The sequence below is a fragment of the Xyrauchen texanus genome, chromosome 1, assembly GCF_025860055.1.
Source record: "Xyrauchen texanus isolate HMW12.3.18 chromosome 1, RBS_HiC_50CHRs, whole genome shotgun sequence".
Taxonomy (NCBI): Eukaryota; Metazoa; Chordata; class Actinopteri; order Cypriniformes; family Catostomidae; genus Xyrauchen; species Xyrauchen texanus.
Genome location: NC_068276.1, coordinates 30,875,341 through 30,896,591, shown reverse-complemented (window position 1 = coordinate 30,896,591; position 21,251 = coordinate 30,875,341). Strand labels below are relative to the sequence as shown.

At 40.2% G+C, this 21,251-nt stretch overlaps 3 protein-coding genes across 4 annotated transcripts in view; all 3 read left to right on the top strand.

The window, feature by feature from the left end:
- Positions 1-4,593, top strand: part of LOC127650163 (E3 SUMO-protein ligase PIAS1-like) — a 73,755-nt gene extending 69,162 nt beyond the window's left edge. For both annotated transcript variants that reach the window (XM_052135408.1, XM_052135401.1), the window contains exons 12-16: positions 16-146; positions 569-743; positions 1,188-1,327; positions 1,410-1,450; positions 1,849-4,593. In XM_052135408.1, coding sequence (XP_051991368.1) covers positions 16-146; positions 569-743; positions 1,188-1,327; positions 1,410-1,450; positions 1,849-2,142 — 781 coding nt within the window. In that variant the 3' untranslated portion in view covers positions 2,143-4,593. The remainder of the gene's footprint in view (positions 1-15; positions 147-568; positions 744-1,187; positions 1,328-1,409; positions 1,451-1,848) is intronic.
- Positions 4,594-8,042: 3,449 nt separating this feature from the next.
- Positions 8,043-9,062, top strand: LOC127650870 (relaxin-3 receptor 1-like). The gene has a single exon (XM_052136504.1). The coding sequence runs from the start codon at positions 8,043-8,045 to the stop codon at positions 9,060-9,062; it is 1,020 nt and encodes a 339-aa protein (XP_051992464.1).
- Positions 9,063-13,144: 4,082 nt separating this feature from the next.
- Positions 13,145-21,251, top strand: part of LOC127649356 (uveal autoantigen with coiled-coil domains and ankyrin repeats protein-like) — a 108,053-nt gene continuing 99,946 nt past the window's right edge. The window contains exon 1 of the mRNA XM_052134415.1: positions 13,145-13,346. Within this exon, the coding sequence (XP_051990375.1) occupies positions 13,299-13,346 (48 nt within the window). The 5' untranslated portion in view covers positions 13,145-13,298. The remainder of the gene's footprint in view (positions 13,347-21,251) is intronic.

The following is a 21,251-nucleotide window of genomic DNA, read 5'->3' as shown; positions in this document are numbered from 1 at the left end:
TGTGTACTCCTTCAGGTTGTTTATGGAGATTCTGAACAGCTGTTTAGATTGTGATGAAATCCAATTCAAAGAGGATGGCAGCTGGGCCCCCATGAGGTCAAAAAAGGAAGTGCAGGAAGTCTCTGCCTCATACAATGGCATAGATGGTAATTGTCAGTTACAGCTGATCATCTCCCCATGTTATTGTGGAACTGCTACAGTTTAGTAGCAGTTTTACATTTCAGTTATGTTTACAAAACAGCAAATAATAAAGCCAGAAAAAAAATCAATGTGTGCAACAGCACTCACACTAATCTCACTGTTACAAATCTACGCTTATTTTAACCACATATACACCATGAAACATTTTCTATCTTTATTAGGCACTAAGTCCCATATTTCAAATTACTATCTACCAATTCTGCTGCCCTCTGTTGTGTTAATTGACTGATTCGAACATTTGTTTAAAACATTTGTTTCTAATTTGATTTGTAAATCACTAGACCAGCAATACTGTTGTTGCTTTCTATGGACCCATGTCTTTGTTCATTCCAGTGTGTTGTTCTGTGTCTTTTGTGTGTATAATCAGGTGGATGTCGCAAGGCATTGCCGGAGCAGAACTCCCAAACAAATGGCAGCAGCAAAAAAGTGGAGGTGATCGATTTGACTCTTGACAGCTCATCTGAAGATGAGGAGGACGAAGAGCCTCCTCTGAAACGAAGCTGCCCCTCACTGTCCAGCATCTCTCCTCAGATGGATAAAGGGTAAAGTATCAGTAAAACCTTCTTTTACATAAATCAGTTGCACTTTCTTCTCTAAGGGGCCGTTTTAATATTGTTTTTTTTCTATGTAAACACACACTAGACTGACATCTTTAACCGTTGCACTGTCTAGTGCTACATTTTTAAAATGACACTTCAAGTTAAAAGAATGTGAGTGTCTCCAGCATTCCTGCATTCTGTTTCATTTGTTGTGCTGCATCAAAATGTTTAATGCAAGAATGCATTTGGTCTGAACAGCCTCAACAACTCCTTTTTGCTAAATGTTTAACTGAAGCTAGATAACACTTTATTGTAATTTATATCTATCTTCTGTCCATATACAGAAGTGATCTTGATCTAAGTTTGATATATCATTTCTAAGATATTTGCTGTGTCTTCTCTTTGTGTGTGTGTGTGTGTGTGTGGTGTGCGCACGTGCATTTGTAGAGTGCTAAATCTGCAAAGACAAACATCACCTCTAAGTCGAACTCCCAGCATGCCTCAGGTGGATACCAATTACATTCCCCCACCTCCTCCCCTAATTCAGGACTACCGCCACTACTACCCTACACCCAACGACCTATCAGGTACAACACAGAAACATTTTCAGAGATCAAAATTTCCAAATTTAAGCAAAAACCGTTGTGTTAATTGTGTTACTTTTTACAGATCTCAACTTTTTCCCGTTTTTACAAGGGGAGAATCATCAGGTAACACATATGTCTTTCAAAGTGTTATGGCTGAGTATTTAAAGGTGCATTCAGGAATTGTTTTATTTATGTTGACACATAGCGGTGTAAATTCAGATGCCATTACAGAAATGCTCTATTCACCGTGAGACATGATTAATTTATTCTGCAAGGGACTGCGTTGAATTACATGATGTTGATTGATATTAAATGATTCCTCATCTCATGTGAGTGATCATAATTTTAAACATGTTTCACAAATACTATTCATTTATTTGTTTAAAATTCTATCAAGTAGCCAAAAATCACTGAGTGCAAATTTAAACACTTTGTGATGTAGTACAATATTACTATTATTTCTACCCTGTCAGTCTCTCTCTCCTTGCCTGATTCTTGCTCTCTTGGTATGCGTCTCTTAGCACTACAACATGGTGATGGCAGCTGCTGCATCAGCATCTGAAGATCACGAGCTCCTCCTGAGTCGTTTTCTTCCGTACGGCACGTCTCAGCTCTTCATGGACCCTTCTTCCACCCCCGTAAGCAGCACCCTCCCTCCCATGAATGTTAATGGCAGCAGCACTGGCAACAGCCTGGTCTCCTCCAGCAGTGTACTGGACAGCCTCGGACACCCGCCTACCCCACGGTCCACATCTGAATCGGCCCCCACGTCTGCCATCTACAGCCCCATCCCAGACATCATCTCATTAGACTGACCCAGGACCAGACCCTCACAAAGGAAATAAACTAAAGAGACTTTCAAACATTGGGGAAAAAAAGGGGACACATACAGGATGACTGAAGGGTGTTTTTGTAAACGATGATAATCGTTGCCGTGTACAGAGAACAAATATATTTTTTGTTTGACTTTTGTATATACCCATGTATCTAGCTATCTAATGGATATGTAAACTTGAAAGAGTGGTTTTCCTGGCTTGCTAAGTTAGTTAGGTTTATCTCCTTGGAAACTGAATATATTTTTCCTCACTGCTCTCTTTCAACCCCTTTAACATGATATGAACACCTTTTATATCCTTTCCTTGCCATATTCTGTAGTCTTTGGTGTTATGTCTGATTCAACAGGACACAATGCCTGACTCTTGATTCTTTTGATGTCTTTGCCAATTCATACCACATTGACCCTCCGTTACTAATGGCTGCATGTTTCCCTCAAACATGCAGGATTATCTTATGTAATTATTTTAAGTTATGTGAGGAATATGGGTAATTAAGAAGCATTTCTTCACCTTCAAGCTACCAACTGGGAGTAGAAGCATTTTTACGCCAATATGTGACCTCATTATTTTTATGTGAAACGTAATATTACTTTTTTTAAAAAATGTAATTCTATAACAATTTTGCATCCACTTTGTTCATATTTTTCTTGCTCGATGCCAAAAGAACACTGTTTCGTGTCGAAGTTTCTAGAGTGAGAGCTTGTGAGTTCAGTGAACTTAAATGTACACCATGTTTGGAAAGCAAGCATTTACTCTTTTTTGTGGCTCCCATGCTTGATTGTTTTTTCCTTCCTTTCCTTAAATTTTACATTTTCCAGGAAGGATGAAATATTAGGAGTTTCGGCACTGACCAAGATTGTGAGGAGGCTGTGATATCTTTGGTGTTGGCATGTATTTGTACTTGCTCATAGATGTTTGTTTGACAGTTACAGTCGGTCTCAGCACCTGTACTGTCATAGGAGTTAACAGTGTTCCCCAGCCCCATTTAATTTCCTGTTCAGTTGTTGTCTGTTGAGTCATCTGTGTTTGATACGGTGCATGTAGTCTCAGACTGAGAAATCCTAAAGCCACTTTTCATTTCTTCTGCCATTTCATCACGTGTGCCTTGTTTGTAAGGGTTTTTTTATGTGTGTGAAAGACTGGACCTGTATTTTCTTGTACTTAGTTAGCCTGTTGTAGGCTGTTGCTCATTGCACCCATCAGATATGGAAAAAAGACTGTTTGCAAACAAATAATTCAGATGCTGCTTGAGGTTAACAGGAAGTGTGTGTGTGTGTGTGTGTGTGTGTGTGTGTGTGTGTGTGTGTGTGTGTGTGTGTGTGTGTGTGTGTGTGTGTGTGTGTGTGTGTGTGTGTGTGTGTGTGTGTTTCCAAACTAGTGAAATATTTGAAAAGCATGAGAGAGAGAGCTATTGTGTTCAAGTAAGCCTATTTTATTATTTTTACTTATATGAAACAAGCTATCCCAGTTCTCTGTGTGTGTTTAGCACTAAGTCTTTGCTGCTGTGGCTCTCTTAAGTTCTCTGAGTCTGTATGCTAAACAGATCTTCTCTCAAAGCCTAATTGGGTTTGTGACTGGGGTAATTGCGTGTGACAAAATCTAGCTATCATGTTTTGATAGACGAGTGAGTCTCACTCTGTATTCATTGCCCTCTAAAACTCCTTTTAACCCACATTATTTCTGAAAGTATTAAATATATGCAGTGTGTTTATCAGTTGGTTGTCTTTTGAATATAAGTTTGGTTTGAAACTTAATTGTTTTATTAACGTGACAAAAGTTATCAAAGTCAAAAATATGGATGCTGATATTGCAAAAGTCTAATTATAAAATTGACTATTTGTTAGATATCTACCAATGTTTATGAAATAATTTTGTTCAATTTGTCTTTGATATGACTATGTTATTGACAAGGTTTGTTACCAAGGATATACAAGCTGGATTCAATGACTTAATCAGAATGCAAGTTTTTATACATTGTTCGATTTTGGTAATAATCAACAAAGGGAAAGGTTATGTGTGTGTATGAATGTATGCAAGTATGTGTGCATGTTTTTGTTTTTTATGTAAGGTAACAATTGTGCAAACTTGGATGTTCCAGTAATGTACATGTATGTGTTCAAGTGGGATCCGCAACATCACAACAAACAAATTTATATAATTTAAATGCAGAACTGTGCTCTGGGCGGACTTGGCATCAAAGTCTGTGTTTATTTTATTTTCCAATTCATTAAGCTGACATCTATGCTCACTGCCTTAAACTACATCCACTTTCTGTTTATGTGGCATGTTTTATGAAAAGAAGAAAAAAAAAAAACGATTTTTAAATGTGGAAGACATTGTACAGTAGACCAATCTCAGTTTGTATATAGTGAAAATATTTATTACATGCATTGAAATAAATTGTTTACCTATTGAATGTTACATGTTTATGTAGAGACATTTAGATGTAATAAAATGCATTGAGTTAACACTGTTTTATTTTTTTATTGACAGTTGTGTCACCTTTTGATACATGGTTACTGTACTTAAACGTTTTGAGGTGTGCTGTATGGATCTATTACTTTTAATTAGTTTCATTTATTTACACCTGTTCTGAATAGCAATAGGTATTTGAACTTAAAATCTTTGGAGGAGTATACTAAAACTGGAAGACGGATTTAAACTAATAGTTCACCCAAAAATTGTAATTCTCTCATGATTTACTCCGTCCTTCAGATGAGACATTAAACCGAGGTCCTGACTCTCTTTGGTCATTAAAAATCCTAGAGCACTTCTCGTAAAGAGTAGGGGTGTAACCCCAGTGTCCTTGCTAAATTCCCCCCATTGGCCCTTCTCAATCATGTCCTAATAATCCCCATCCAATTATTGGCTCTATCACTCTACTCTCTCCTCTCCACCAATAGCTGGTGTGTGGTGAGTGTATTGGCGCTCTATGGCTGCTGTTGCATCATCCATGTGGATGCTGCACACTGGTGGTGGATGAGAAGAGTCCCCCGTTCACTGTGTAAAGCCCTGAGTGTAGTGTCAGAAAAGCACTATATAAATGTAACATTCATTCATTCACCCCCCTGGCATCCCCTATGTGGATAACTTCAAATGAAAAGATTGAACACAAATGAAGATTTTTAGAAGAAGAATTCAGCTCTGTAGGTCCATACAATGCAAGTGAATAAGTGCCAAACTTTTGAAGCTCCAAAATCCACATAAAGGGAGCATAAAATTAATCCATAAAACTCCAGCGGTTAAATCCATATGTTCAGAAGTGGTATGATAGGTTTGGGTGAGACAGATCAAGATCGATATAATTTGTTTTTGTCCATTGTGATGGACAGTGTCTCAATAAGCCAAATAGTGTAAAAATGCAAAACTGCTAGATGTGATTTCAGAAATAATCCTCCTACAAATAGTATCCATTCTTCAACAAAACAGAGTCAGATTATCTTCAGACAAAGCCTGATAAAAGATAGTAAATGAATATTTTGTATTCAAAACATTCTGCATGCAACAGCAACATATAGTAGTATCTCAGCAATGCTTATGCACATTCAATGTTGTGTCTTTGGAAACATGTCTTTGTGGGTGGTGTGGCACAGTGAAAAGCTTTGACCTGAGCAAGTCACTGAAAGGCGATAAGAGCCATCACCATTGTACACACAAGCAAGGGACAAAACCACAGGTAGCACTATGATTGTTCCAGTACAGCCGTGGCCAAAATTATTGGCAGTGACATCAATTTTGAGTTTTGCAAAGTTTGCTGCTTCAGTATTTGTAGATGATTTTTTTCACATGTTTCTATGGTATACTGGCAAACAATGATAAGCATTTCATGAGATTTAAAAGGCTTTTATTGGTAAAAAAAAAAACACTCAATATATGCAAAGAGTCAATATTTACAGTGTTGGCCCTTATTCTTCATAACCTCTGCAATTCGCTCTGGCATGCTGGATATCAGCTTCTGGGCCAAATCCTGACTGATGGCGATCCATTCTTGCCTTATTAGTGCTCTGAGTTGATCACAATTTGTGGGCTTCTGCTTGTCCACTCACCTTTTGAGGATTGACCACAGGTTCTCTATGGGATTAAGATCCAGGGATTTGCCTGGCAACGGATCCAAAATTTCAATATAATGATCTCCAAGCCACTTCATTATCACTCTTGCCTTGTGACATGGTGCTCCATCATGCTGGAAAATGCACAGATCACCAAATTGCTCCTGGATCATTGGGAGAAGTTGCTCTTGCAGGACGTTTTGATACCATTCTTTATTCATGGCAGTGTTTTCGGGCAGAATTGTGAGAGAGCCCACTCCCTTGGATGAAAAGCAAACCCACACATGAATGGTCTCGGGATGCTTCACTGTTGGCACGACACAGAACTCATGGTAGCGTTCACCTTTTCTTCTCCGGACTATCGATTTTCCAGATGTCCAAAACATTCGGAACGGGGCTTCATCAAAGAAAATTTCTTTGCACCAGTCTTCTGCTGTCCAATCCTTGTACTTCCTGCAGAAAATCAGAATGATAGAGTGATTTCACATGACTAGTACTCGTTCACACTTTCCCAGGTGCTGCTCAGTGAAATTATGTTAGCTGGTCATTTTGTGCCAGGGCCAAAAAAACAGTGACATTTTTGGCCAATTAAGCTTTTTGCAAATATTTAAAATGCATGTGTGCCAACACTTTTGGCTACGGCTGTAGTAAGTTTACTTGCTTGGCCCCATATATTGCAACTTGCAGCAATATTTTTTATTTCTTTGTTTGCTAATGCATTGTGATGATTTTAAAGTCGTTGACCTATTACAATTATAATTGTTTAGCTTTATTTGCTGGGCCAATTTAACAAAACGTGTATTCTGTCCAATATTTATCCAATGCTGTGTTGACAAATCGGTTATTTTTAACCCAGCCAATTTTAGAGTAAACATACATTTTTATATTTTATAAAAGTTTTCCTGAAATAACTTGCAACAAATGTATAGCCTAATTAGCCCCTGTTCAGAAGCAATGGCCACTGCAAAATGTATTAAAATAATGATCACAAACGTTTTTTATTGATTATCATTTATGGCTGTATTTAGATTAGAAATAAATCATGGTCATATTTTTGTATCTCTGTCCATTAAACAAAATTAAGATCTGAAAGAGTAAAAGAAGCATTCAATTTGATATTACAGGAGTGTAGCTGGTGAACTAGTAACAACATTGCCATTTTGGTGTAAACTATGATTACTATGCTACAATTTATACGGATGGTGTCTTTTGATTCCCTTTACATCCACTAAGTAAACACCAGATGGCAGTAAAAGCATACCAAGATGCCAAGGTCCACCCGCTTTCTTAAAACTTACCCTCCACACATCTAAAGCTTTCAGTCAACAAACAACATCTATATATTTGGGCACGATATTGCTATAATGTTATACAATAATTATTATACAGTAGCTTCACACGTAGACCTACAATATTTGCAAAAATCCGTATTTGAAAACTGCAATCAAGTTCAGTCAGGTGAAAATTATAAATTATGAAATTAGGTACTTATTTGAGATAGATCTGACTATATATTTATACAAATAAAAATCACCCTGAACGCTTTGACTGGTCGATCTGTCAATCAAAGGGGAGGACGAATCGGTGAGCTAGAGGGGCGGGGCACTTAAAAAGCGCTCGACATAAATTCACGGAGTGCGTCGCAGTGTCTGTGTGTACTGTGCAGTCTCGGCAACTTGTACTGCTTCCTCCAAGGTCGGGATACTTTGGTGGATGGACTACATTCTGTCAATTATCCATTAAAACAGCCTAAGATGAAGTAAAATAAATGAGTACATATGAATAAATAAGTATAGAGCAAGTTGCCTATATTAGGATATTCTTTTCGGCATGGGCAACGCTGAAATGGTGAAATCGGTGGATATAACGGGCGACAGCAATCAGAGTGGTGTCATCAACAGATCAATCAGTGATCAGGAGCGCTTCAAAAGCTTGGAAGACATCGATGTGACCGCCGATGGGAGCCCAGTGTTGAGGTGCTTGATTTCCATCACTTACTCAGTAGTTTGCGCTGTAGGTCTGATTGGGAACCTATTGGTCTTTTTCTTTATTCGCGTAAAACAAGAGAGTCGAACATCCAAAATCAACTTCTTCATCCTCAATTTGGCCGTTACGGATTTTCAATTTGTGTTGACGTTACCTTTTTGGGCCGTGGACACCGCACTTGACTTCAGCTGGCCGTTTGGCGACGCCATGTGCAAGATCATCCTGTCGGTTACTGTGATGAACATGTACGCCAGCGTCTTCTTCCTGACCGCAATGAGCGTCACACGGTACTGGTCAGTGGCCTCAGCGCTCAAGGACCGGACCAGACAGACCAGCTGCTCCATCAGATGGGTCAGTGTCATCCTCTGGTCTCTGGCCACCGTGGCCACGGCGCCAACATCAATCTTCTCAACAGTCACCAATGTGGCCGGCGAGAAACTTTGTTTATTGAGATTCCCAGATGGACAGTATTGGCTGGCCGTCTATCATCTCCAGAAAATATTGATTGCCTTTATTCTACCCATGGCAATAGTTTCCATTAGTTACCTATCGTTGTTGAAGCTCATCCGACAGCGCAGCATGAAGAGCAGCTCGAAACGAAGAACGCAAGTCACCAAGTCCGTCACCATCGTGGTTTTATCATTTTTCGTCTGCTGGATGCCTAATCACGCCATAACGTTTTGGGGCGTGCTGGTTAAATTCAACGCAGTGTACTGGGATAAGTCTTACTATATCGTTCATACCTACGTGTTTCCTGTGACTGTGTGCCTTGCGCACGCAAATAGCTGTTTAAACCCGCTTATTTACTGTCTAATGCGTAAAGAGTTCAGGAAAAAACTAAAGAACCTGTTTCTTCGGGTCTGAGCGCACTTTTGCCGCTCGCTACTTGATTTAAAATAATCTTTTTGTTCTTCTGTATTTTTAGAGAGTCATGTGGTGCACTATGTCCATATTATATGTAGTCTACGTATTCTTAAAATAATTTCTACGTCGGAGGCAATGCAGAATAAAGCCGCAACAGATTTTGTTACTGAAACAGATTTCAGTAACACACTGTGTAGTAGCACTGTGACTGTCCATTCGATTCCCGCGCTGTGTGTGTGTGTGTGTGTGTGTGTGTGCGCGCTTCAGAGGTGAAATCATCTCTGTACAAATGTACAAACTTAACATGTGCGCGCACCAAGGTGAGGCATCTCTCTGTCCCAGGTGTCATTGTATCCACTCAATCCCCCCATCCTTCCTCTGCCCCTGGTGTGTGTGTGTGTGTGTGTGTGTGTGTGTGTGTGTGTGTGTGTGTGTGTGTGTGTGTGTGTGTGTGTGTGTGTGTGTTTTAATGGTAGCTAAATTCAAATCTATAACCGTTTTATGTTTTCTATAAAATATGTAAATTACACACTTACAACATATGTGTGGCTATGTTTTATTTTCCATCACATATTTTGAATATTTTATATTTTTCTCTGAGTATTACTTTACATTAATTGGATAAAGTGTGCTTTAGATAATACTTAATTTGATGTTGACATTAATATTGGTTAAACAAAAACAAAGCCTTATGTTATTTTCTGATTTGTCTATTCTCCTTTTCTGTCACTCACTGTGTTGTTTATCTCTCCCATGGGAACACATTCCCTGACTGTAACAGAGTCTGCTACTCTCTCCCTATTAGTCTTGTCTCATTCTCAATTAGCAGCACTGACAGTGACCCCCACAGGCTCTTAGCCAAGACACCATCCATCCTCAAACAGATGTTTTTTTAATTAAAGCATTCAAAGAGACATTGGGCAAAGCTAGACTAAGCTGAAATACTGTGAGGACCATTTTGTCAGACAAGCTCATATCAGTCCCTCTGCACACATCTGAATGTGCTCCTGCATCATATAGAAACGACAACTCAAACTGCAGCATCCAGTTAATTACCCATAATGGGGCGATCAGGGTCATAACCAACGTGAATGCTTTACGTCTTGTTAAATTGTGGTTGCTTTATATCACTAGGACAGAAAGGTAATGATGGTCATTTGCAGGCAATTTGGAAGATTTGGAAAGACAGTACATCTGTTGCTGTTTACAGTCACTCACACACAGGAGCCTTCTAATGGACACCCAGCAGACGTGTAGCTCTTGATGTTCTGTTAATTATGACACATCACACAGTAAATTTCTTTCTTTCTTTTTGATTACAAATATTCTTGCAATGAAGACTACCAAAGGAACCAGTATCGATTAAAAACTCTACTATAAATCTATATAGTTTATCTTTATGTGTGTACAGTTTGATGTAATTTGAATACTGTTTGTATGTTTAAAAACAGAACAAACCAAACTATATGTGCCATAGAAAGTCTTGTTTGTATACATATCATGCATGTCCATGTACTGTACATTGTGTATGTACTCACTGCATATGTTCAGAGCAGCACCATGACTTGGTGACCATAGCACTATTATGACTGCTGCTATACATTACAATCTATAATAAACTTTCTATGTACTTTGAGTTTACATGCGTTCACATATGCACAGGTATTGACTACCTATACTTGCTATAATGTTCTTATTTACTTGCGTATATCCAGGGTCTGCCTATTTACAGAATCGTGCTGTGTGTATGCAAATTTAGCAGATTGCGAATGGATGTTTGGCAATGTTAGAAAACTCACTTTGGTATACCGCTGAGTGTGCTAATATAATCATGTATTTACCGGAGTTCCTGTGGGGAGATGGTTTCCTATTACTGAGTTGAACTATGAGTTATACAAGTTACAAGTCACTTTCTACTGCATGTGATCATATCAGCATATTCCCATTATGTTTATTTGAAATGTCTCCAACCTAGAAATATAATAGGGTACTCTCTAGGATATGATGTTGCTCTTTGCCCTTGGATTTATTAAGCAAAACATACAGTTAGTAAAACTTGATTGTTCTGCATGCATTTAGCTTGCTTTTATTTTTCGTCCAGTTACTGATTATTGTTGTATATTTTTAATATTGTTAGCTTGCTATCAAGCCTGAAAGGTTGACTCTTTTAAATGAAAGGTGAAATCCATTAAATCGTGTCTATGTCTTTTTATGTACTGGATGTCTGCCTATCCCCTCAGACTGAACTACTCTTCCTCCCAGCTAAGAACCTCGCTGAATTTCTCACTACTGATTGAAGGACACTCAGATGTTGCCTCCAGAAATGTTGAAACACTTGTTGTCATACTACTGTAGATGACTTGCCATATTTGTTAGCCATATAAGCAGAACCTGCCTGCTTCATACAACACAAGGAAAATAATATTAATGCTCTTCCTCAACCACTACTCATGCTCTGGTCGATTCACGGTTATAGACCGTTGCAAATTTGCAATTATTGTGTGTCTCTTCTTGGCTTTAGAAGTCCAGCTTATCATGTGTCTTTTATTCTCAGCCACCTGTCCTGGTAATTGCAAAGTGCATTATGTGTGCAATGTAATAAGTAACTTCTGTTAAAAAAAGATATGAATGTCAATGTAAATATGTATATTTTTCTGTAACGCTAGCTTTACATTTACAGCAACTTCACAGCAGTCTTTTCGCTTGGAGTGTTTCATTTAATGAGCCTTGTCAAGTCAGCGAGGCAGTAAATGATTCAAAACAGCTCTTGAAAAAGTTAATTGCTCAGATGTTTTTGATGCTGGGTCAAATGAGATATAAAAGTTATCTGAGCACAATCAAACAAAACAGGGTTAATGTTTGTTTACATAATTAATTGTTTCTGTGTTGTATTTTTTATCTGATTGTGAATTAAAATACATGGGTGTCAACAAACCTTGCCTCAAAAATATCTAATATGGTTAACGTTAGTCTAATTTCTTTAGTTATTATTATTGTTGGCCAAGGAACCCAAATTTGGGAGTGAGAAAGATACATTTCCTGCTAAATCACTGTATAAGGTAGACCTGAGAGTTTATAAAAGGCAACCACGCTCCTTCCTCTGAATGACTAACTTCCTGAACAGAATATCAGCAAAACCCATGGTGACCAAGTTTTGCAACCAAGCATAGAAAGATGCTTATATATATATATAAAATAAGGTATTATGATTTCATTTGAAATTAGACAGAAGGCTTTGCAATATCAATGTATCATTACACTCATGACCCACGTTTTGTTAAAAGGGAACACCTCGTTTTATATGAATGTAAAATTTTGCAAATGTGCAAAATGATAGTGAAACAAAATTAATACACTTAAGTTATTGCAAAAATGGTACCAGGTTGAGGTACTCTAATAATCCATTTCAAAGCATTTAAAACAATTATTAACATGGGAATATCCCCTGCCTACTTTTGGAAAGCATAGTCCGCCATGTAAATGTGGATTAATAGTTAAAACTGTCACTTCATTTGTTCTATTCAAGACCAGTAGAGGGCAACAGATCTCTTGAGTGGCATGTGAATAACCAATGATTAAATGCATGGACTCCCCCCATCCCCCAGCCAATTTAATTGTTTGTGTGTGTGTGTGTGTGTGTGTGTGTGTGTGTTAAACTATGAAAATATCACTTGCACCAATGGCAATAGCCTATATGCATGTTGAAAAGCACTTTTGTTATACATAATTAAACAGTTTCGTTTTATAATTATTCTACGTTTTATGTATAAGTTGTCAATGCTTAACATTTTCCTTTTCTGAATTGAATGGCTTCTCCCAAAACTATTGAGGCGTTGTTATCAAGTAAACATTTTTCAGTCTCTAAATCTGAGAAAAAGTCCAGCCCTTTTCCAGGTAAGGTTGACGTCAGCGCCCAACAGCATCTCCTGTTGTTCCCAGTTGCATTTTCAAACACTGCTGGGACCACGAGGAAGTCCCGCCCCATCTGGCATTCGATTGGGCCAAATTAATTTATTCTAATATTCTTTAATACTATTGGGTGACGGAGTTGTCATTCAGGCAACGGGTCCTGATAAGCCTGGTAGTGGTTCGCGTCAGGTGAAAATCGCAGTGTGTTGTCAGACGTTAAAAGCTGTTTTGTATAACTAAACGAAACCGTAAAACATAACTGTTGTTGTTATTTATTCACTAACTAAACTACACGCTACTGTTCCTTTATTCAAGCAAAGCGAAAACATGAAGAGTTTGAAGTACCGACTGAAAAAGCATGAAGTTACCATCACAGTAAGTTACCAGTCAGATTTACTAGTATTGTTGTATGAACTCTCATGAGTCGAAGTCGCACTGTTTTCATTGTTGGACACGGTTTAATAACTTACTTGATATTTAATGTACGGCTCTTCGTTTGAACTGTTTTAAAGAGGCTGTATTCGCATCATGAGAACAACTCTTTTGACACGTCTGTGTCCTGAGTCACATCCAAGAAAACACCAGAGCAACTCAATGGACGATATTTACTTCGATTTACTTTTTGTATTCATCGAATGAACATTTATGCCGAACTCTGTAGAACTTTAATTAATCTCTCCTCTCATTTCTGTTGTTAAAACTTGTGAGATGAGACCCGTGCTCATCTATTATAATTATTGAGTTTCTGAAGTTATGCTGGAAAACAAGTAGAACATGATATCAACACAAACACAGAGTTCATTTAGAAACAGCTGATGGCAACAGATACTTAGAATCTTCACCCCCCTCTTTTCAATTTCCATGTGAAAGAGCCTGGCACACAGACTAGTGGGAGGCAGCGTGGGGGTTAGTTATTGAAGAGCTTTTTCAAGGGTTTTGTTTTGGACTGCCTCTAAAATAAAGGGGTCTCACTGCGCTTGATGATTCAAAGGAAATGATGTCATGAGTATCAGGTTCTCTTTTACCAAATAAGCTCTGTTTTGATTGATCCATCCTTTGACACATGAGGAAAGAAGTATTTCCACACCCTCTTGGAGCCAGACTATTGTCACTGGTTGCCCTTTGATTTAACAGAGCACAAAAGACCATGGGTGCACACCCTGTCTTTTTGTGAAAATCTCATTTCAGACAAGCAGCATTTGTCTCTATATTCATCCAAAAGATGGCGTTCACTCTTTCAGTAATCATTGACACCATGAACTGTATACCAGAAAGAGGAACATGTGTGGAATAAACATGAATAATTTGTTGTTACTCTTACCTTAATCTTACAATATTCAGACATCAACGCAGCACACTTTGTCCATGTACATTTTCTACTTAAAGGGTAACTAAACCCTAAACCAACTTTTTTTAGTTAATGATCTGTAAGAATGGGGCTTTATTAGTACTGGTCATTGATTCAAGTAATTTTTTTGACATTTGTGTATAAAGTGTTTTAATTCTTCAATATATGGTGTAAAAACGTCTGAGTGCTGCCCACTTCAGGTTGAACGGTGGCTACTGCAGTTGAATTTTCCTATTGGTTGTTTGCGGTACTTTGTGACGTAAGCGGTGACAGCTGACGTAAGCAGGTTCCAGCTCACCACGCCCTTGGTACGAGCTACCACGCCCATGGCAGTATAAAAACCATCTCGTTTCGTCAAAACCACTGTAGCGAGTCAGGAGTTGGAATTGCGAGTATTGAAAACGATCAGGATAGAGTATTTTAGCATCTATTTAGCATAGCATTTATATAGTTATTTAGATTATTTCGTGTAGCCTAGGTAGTTAATTAGCATATTTGTTAGTGTAGTATTGTTAGAAGCATAGTTAGTTAGTAGCATAGTATTGCGTCAGTTAGGATAGCTTCAAATTAGCGTAGATTATCTGTATTAAGTACAGTGGTCAGGATGGTATGTAGGTGTAATGTTGCTGGTTGCAACAGCACTGCTGGACTGTATTGCTTTCCATATAGACTTGGAAATTAGGCGCCAGGTCCTTGTTCTGGAAGACCGCGAGTTCCCGCCTAGAGCTGTAGGAGTTTGCAAACTGCATTTTACGCGGGATTGCTTCTCCAACGCAATGGAGGTGGAAATGGGCTTCTCCAAACAGCTCGCGCTGAAAAGCGACGCAGTGCCAAACGCTGCTCCTCCTGCATGGACTCCACCACCTCAGCGGCGTCTTTAGGTGAGTGATCATATATATTTGAATCACAATTTATGGTTAGGCTAAAGTTAATCCTCTGGGGCCGACAAACGCGCGTTCGCGATGCGGGAGTGTTAAACGTATTGCACCCTTATACATTGTATTACGGTATTGACTACCTGTATAGTTTTATTTGGAGGTATATGGTTTTGTACATGATGACGTTACGCTTTACGTCACATTCTTCTAAGTTGAGAGAACAGCTAACTGATGTTATGTTCAAGTGAAGCTTGCTAAATAAAAATCCTGCTAAAAGGATAAACATCACTGAACAGCGTTTCGTTTGTTTTTCCTGCACGCGAGTGAATGTGAATGCGCACTCGGATGCTCAACAGGGAGTTAAAACCGCAGTTTGAGCCAGCGGCTCGAATTGATATGGCTCCGGCCCTGTGTCCACAGACAATTCACCCTCCTCCACTTCAGGTGAAGGTGGGGAGAAAGGTCCTCGACTTCAAAAGACCGCTCCGTGACAAAGCTACTTGCGTCACTCCAGTCACTCTCCATTTTAGAGTCTGACAGCAGCTGTCAATTAATCTGTCACTACGGGTCTCAGGTGCACGCCCCGCTCATCCCGCCCTCGGTTCGTCCCCTCTATCCCCGCTGGGGTCTGCCCACTTTTCGAGCATTTTTCAAATATTGCTAGTGGGTGGAGTCAGACTCTGGGCAGGGGTTTAGTTACCCTTTAAGTCTGTCTCCTTCAGTGTCATCGTGTGAAAGCAGTTGTGTGCCTGACTCTTTGGAGCCCTTGAGGCACGCCCGAGGCCTGAATTAAATGCACAGTGTCCCAGTACCAGTCGTGAACACTTTCTGTTTTCAGAATAATTTCAAATAACAAACTACCTTAAACTAGCAAACCAGAGATCCATTCCTCAAACTCTTTTGATCTAAATTTATTTGATTTTGGTGACCGTTGTTATTTCTGAATTTAACATTTATATGAAGTCAAGTCAAGTGGTTTTTATTGTCGTTTCAACCATATACAGTTAGTACAGTACACAGCAAAACGAGACAACGTTCCTCCAGGACCATGGTGCTACATAAAAACAACAAAGGACCAACATAGGACCACATGAGACTACACAACGAAATAAAATACCTATATAAACTACCTATATATACCTATATAAAGTGCACGTGCAAACATGTGCAAAAAGTACAGGACAGTACGACAAATTACTGACAATGAACAGGACAATAGACAGTGCAGCGCCGACCAGTACTCAGTAGTGCAAAAAGATGACAGTTTCTAAAAATGTAAACATAACATACTATGAGATAATGTTCTATGCACATAGCAGTTATTGAGGTAGCAGACAGTTATAAAGTGACAGTAATTAAAGTGCAACTCAGGACACGTGTGTGTCAAACCAGTCTCTGAGTATTGAGGAGTCTGATGGCTTGGGGGAAGAAGCTGTTACACAGTCTGGCCGTGAGGGCCCGAATGCTTCGGTACCTCTTGCCAGACGGGAGGAGGGTAAAGAGTTTGTGTGAGGGGTGTGTGGGGTCGTCCACAATGCTGGTTGCTTTGCGGATACAGTGTTTTTTGTAAATGTCTTTGATGGAGGGAAGAGAGACCCCAATGATCTTCTCCGCTGTCCTCACTATCCGCTGCAGGGCTTTGCGGTCCGAAACGGTGCAAGTTCCAAACCAGGCAGTGATGCAGAAAATACATCACTGCCTGAAATCACCACGGTCGTGTCATCGGCGAACTTGATGATGTGATTCGAGCTGTGCATTGCTGCACAGTCGTGAGTCAGCAGAGTGAACAGCAGTGGACTGAGCACATAGCCCTGGGGGGCCCCAGTGCTCAGTGTGGTGGTGGTGGAGATGCTGTTCCCGATCCGGACTGACTGAGGTCTCCCAGTCAGGAAGTCCAGGATCCAGTTGCAGAGGGAGGTGTCCAGGCCCAGCAGGTTCAGCTTTCCAATCAGGTGCTGGGGAATGATTGTGTTGAATGCTGAGCTGAAATCTATGAACAGCATTCGAGCGTATGAGTCCTTATTGTCTAGGTGGGTGAGGGCCAGATGGAGGGTTGTGGTGATGGCATCGTCCGTTGAGCGGTTTGAACGATCACGCAAACTGCAGTGGGTCTAGTGAGGGGGCAGCTGGGTCTTAATCTGCCTCATGACGAGCCTCTCGAAGCACTTCATGATGATGGGTGTAAGTCGCGACGGGACGGTAGTCGTTGAGGCAGGACACTGAAGACTTCTTTGGCATGGGGATGATGGTGGTGGCCTTGAAGCACGTTGGAACAACGGCGCTGCTCAGAGAGATGTTGAAGATGTCGGTAAGAACATCTGCTAGCTGGTCTGCACATCCTCTGAGCACTCTGCCAGGAATGTTGTCTGGTCCAGCAGCCTTCCGTGGGTTGACTCTACGTAGAGTTTTCCTCACATCTGCCGTGGTAAGACAGAGCACCTGGTCGTTGGGAGGAGGGGTGGACTTCCTCGCCATCACGTCGTTCTGCACTTCAAACCGGCGTAGAAGTCATTCAGCGCATCTGGAAGGGAGGCATCTTTGTCACAGGCAACTGATGTTGTCCTGTAGTTGGTGATGGCCTGGATGCCCTGCCACATGCGCCGCGTGTCACCGCTGTCCTGGAAGTGACTGTGGATTCTCTGGGCGTGTCGGCGCTTTGCCTCTCTGATTGCCCGTGACAGTTTGGCCCTAGCTGTTCTTAGGGCTGCCTTATCGCCTGCTCTGAAGGCGGAGTCTCGGGACCTCAGCAGCGTGAGCACCTCCGCAGTCATCCACGGCTTCTGGTTGGAGCGTGTGGTGATGGTCTTGGAGAAAGTGACATCATCAATGCACTTGCTGATGTAGCTGGTCACTGATGCTGTGTATTCCTCCAAGTTGGTAGACTCGCCATATGTTGCAGCCTCCCTGAACATGTGCCAGTCAGTACACTCAAAACAGTCCTGAAGAGCAGAGATGGCTCCTGCTGGCCAGGTTTTCACCTGCTTCGGAAGCGGTTTTGTGCCTCTGACGAGCGGTCTGTATGCTGGAATTAACATAACAGAAGCCGAGGTGGGGGCGGGGCTCCGCCCGGTACGAGCCTGGGATGTTTGTGTAAACAAGATCAAGCGCGTTCGCCCCTCTCGTTGCAAAGTCCACATACTGATGGAATTTAGGGAGCACTGTCTTGAGATTTGCATGGTTGAAATCTCCGGCGACAATAAACAGTCCGTCGGGGTGAGTGTTCTGCAGTTCGGCTCATAGCCCCATACAGTTCACAGAGCGCTTCCTTAGCATTGCGCTGGGGGGAATGTAAACTCCGGTTATGCAAACAGTGGTGAATTCCGTGGTAGATAAAAAGGTCTGCATCTAACAGTCACAAGCTCCAACAGCGATGAACAGTAACTAGAGACTAGCATAGAGTTCTTGCACCATTCCGTGTTGATGTAAACACACAAGCCACCACCGCGAGTCTTACCGCAGAGAGCTGTATTTCTGTCGGCACGAAACGAGGCGAGCCCGTCTAGCTGAATGGCGGCATCCGGAACTCTGTCGCTGAGCCACGTCTCCGTGAAAACAAAGACGCATCAGTCTCTAAACTCACGCTGGGTAGCCTGCTGGAGTCGGATATAGTCCAGTTTATTGTCCAGGGAGCAAACATTTGAGAGCAGGATAGACGGGAGAGCCGGCCGGCTAGGGTTTGTTTTTAGCCTAACATGGACCCCCGCCCTCTTGCCGCGCTTCCGCTTTCTCGCACACCGCTTACGACGTCCTCTCCCCCGGCCACCGGCATCAGGCGACGCCGAGGGCTGGAGGCCTGGTCTCCGCAGCAAGCAGAGTACGCGTAGGCCTCCTGAAGGTCATCATGCAGCTTGGTTTTTGCATGAGTCTTATATTTCAGTAGTGTCTGGCGATGGTAGACACGAACACCGGTTGCTCCGATGTCCATGTGTTGCAAAAGTCGGGCTTTTTTAACAAAAATAGCACCATTGTGGATCCGGAGTGGCCGCTGCGTGCTACCGCGCCGCCATCTTGGATCAGCCATAAAGGTAAATCAGTATGAAAACTCGAGCTTACATACTTGGATTTGAGAAATTGTACAATAAATATTTGTACTCATAAGTTGAAACGTACACTTATAGCACCTATGTGAAAAGTTTGAAGTTGAGTGTTGCAATCTGCACTAATTCAAAGTTTTTGTTCTGAATTCACAATTGCATTCGTACAAAAAAAATTTTTTGTGCACTGACATTGTTTATATTTTTAGTGATTCAATTGAATTTTATTAATGAATGAGTGCTCACGTTTATGTGAACAAGAATATTTCAATAAGTCAGAAAGTGGTGTTATTTACAGTAGATTATGTATGCGTAATGTAAATGTGTTTTCTGCTGGAATATAGTATAGATTTTATATCTATTTGCACATTTCCATAATAAATACATTTTGAAACCTACACCAACAGAACAAAAACAGGCAGGTGTAGTCTATGGTATGTATGTAATATGTCAAGCATGTTTTGGAGTGAGGAGGTGGAGAGATTATAGTTAAACAAAGCTAAATCAATTTACAGATGATTAAAAAGCACTGCAACAGTCTCATTCTGTTGTTGAGGAGGTTATAAAAACAAACGATTTGAGGAAAATGCAGCGTAATCAATGGCAAGATAATTTAACATAATATGTAAATGAGCATGTAAACCTCTTTTTGGAATTCAGGTTTAGCAAGAATATGGACATTGGCAGAAGAATGGTGTGAATTTACATTTAACGTGGTCAATCAAATGATTTATTATTGATAATGAAAATGATTTGCTGATGATGAGTTGTTGAATATTGGGCAGACACCGGTAGCCAATTTTCTTTAGAAAACCTTGCCTACTATACAAAAGAGTTCATATGAATGAATGAACAAATGATTAAATTCCGTATGCGTCTTCTTGCATTAGGATATTTTTGGGTGTTCTGTTGGTGGAGTTCATGCGCACGTTTACGTGCATTTTTTTAGATTAATTTGGATTTATGAAGTGGGATTACTATAGGAACATTTCTTCGTGCGTTTGAGTGTTTTATAAATCCTTCGTGAGATCTTTTTGGAAATTGTTATACATTCACATTTAAGATAATTTTACGAACATCTTTACAAATGAGGCCCCAGGTCTGTTAGGGTATTTTCACACAGGCAGAAGAATTTTTTTTTTTTTAAATGTTTTTATTTTATACAGTACAAAGGATAGTGCACCCAAAAATGTTTATTCTCTCATCATTTACTCGTCCACATGCCATCCCAGATGCGTATGACGTTCTTTCTTCTGCAGAACACAAAGATGTTTAGAAGAATATTTCCGCTCTATTTCTGGTCAGAATAAGCTTTTTATTAAACCTTTCTGCCTTCTGAAACGGTCACAGTGCAAGGTAAAATATTTGAGGGGAACAGGGCATAAGAATGACCCCTTTTTTTTTTTTTTATATATAATTAAAAAAAGTTATACCCTTTTTCTCCCCAGTTTGGAATGCCCAATTCCCACTAATTAGTAGGTCCTCATGGTGGCGCAGTTACTCTCCTCAATCCGTCTGGCAGAGGACAAGTCTCAGTTGCCTCCGCTTCTGAGACCGACAATCCACGAACCTTCTCACGTGGCTCGCTGTGCATAACACCGCGGAGACTCGCAACATGTGAAGAATCATGCTACCCTCAGCTGTCCATGCACAATTTACCACAGGGCTCCTGACTAAAAAAACGATTAAGGAGCCATTGGCTCTTAAATGAAATAATTAAGGAGCCAAATAGATGTTTTAAGTTGCCAAATCAGAGAATTGCTCTATTCATATAGAAAGCAGAAGACGGCTGAAACTCATTAATCTGAGGTTTAATAAACCGTATACAGTATATAGTTGAAGATAAGTTTGCATTCTCTTTTACCTCAAATGTTCACACCCCTTTCATAATTTATACAAATGTAAGAAATAAAATATTTTCTTATTTAATACTGCTCTTCACAATCTACATTACAGATAATTACATAAATTATAGTATGCATTTAGTAGTTTGTCTTTTTTTTTTCTTCTTTTTTTTCAA

Coding starts and splice junctions, on each gene's coding strand:
- LOC127650870 (XM_052136504.1), top strand. CDS start 8,043: ATGGGCAACGCTGAAATGGTGAAATCGGTGGATATAACGGGCGACAGC.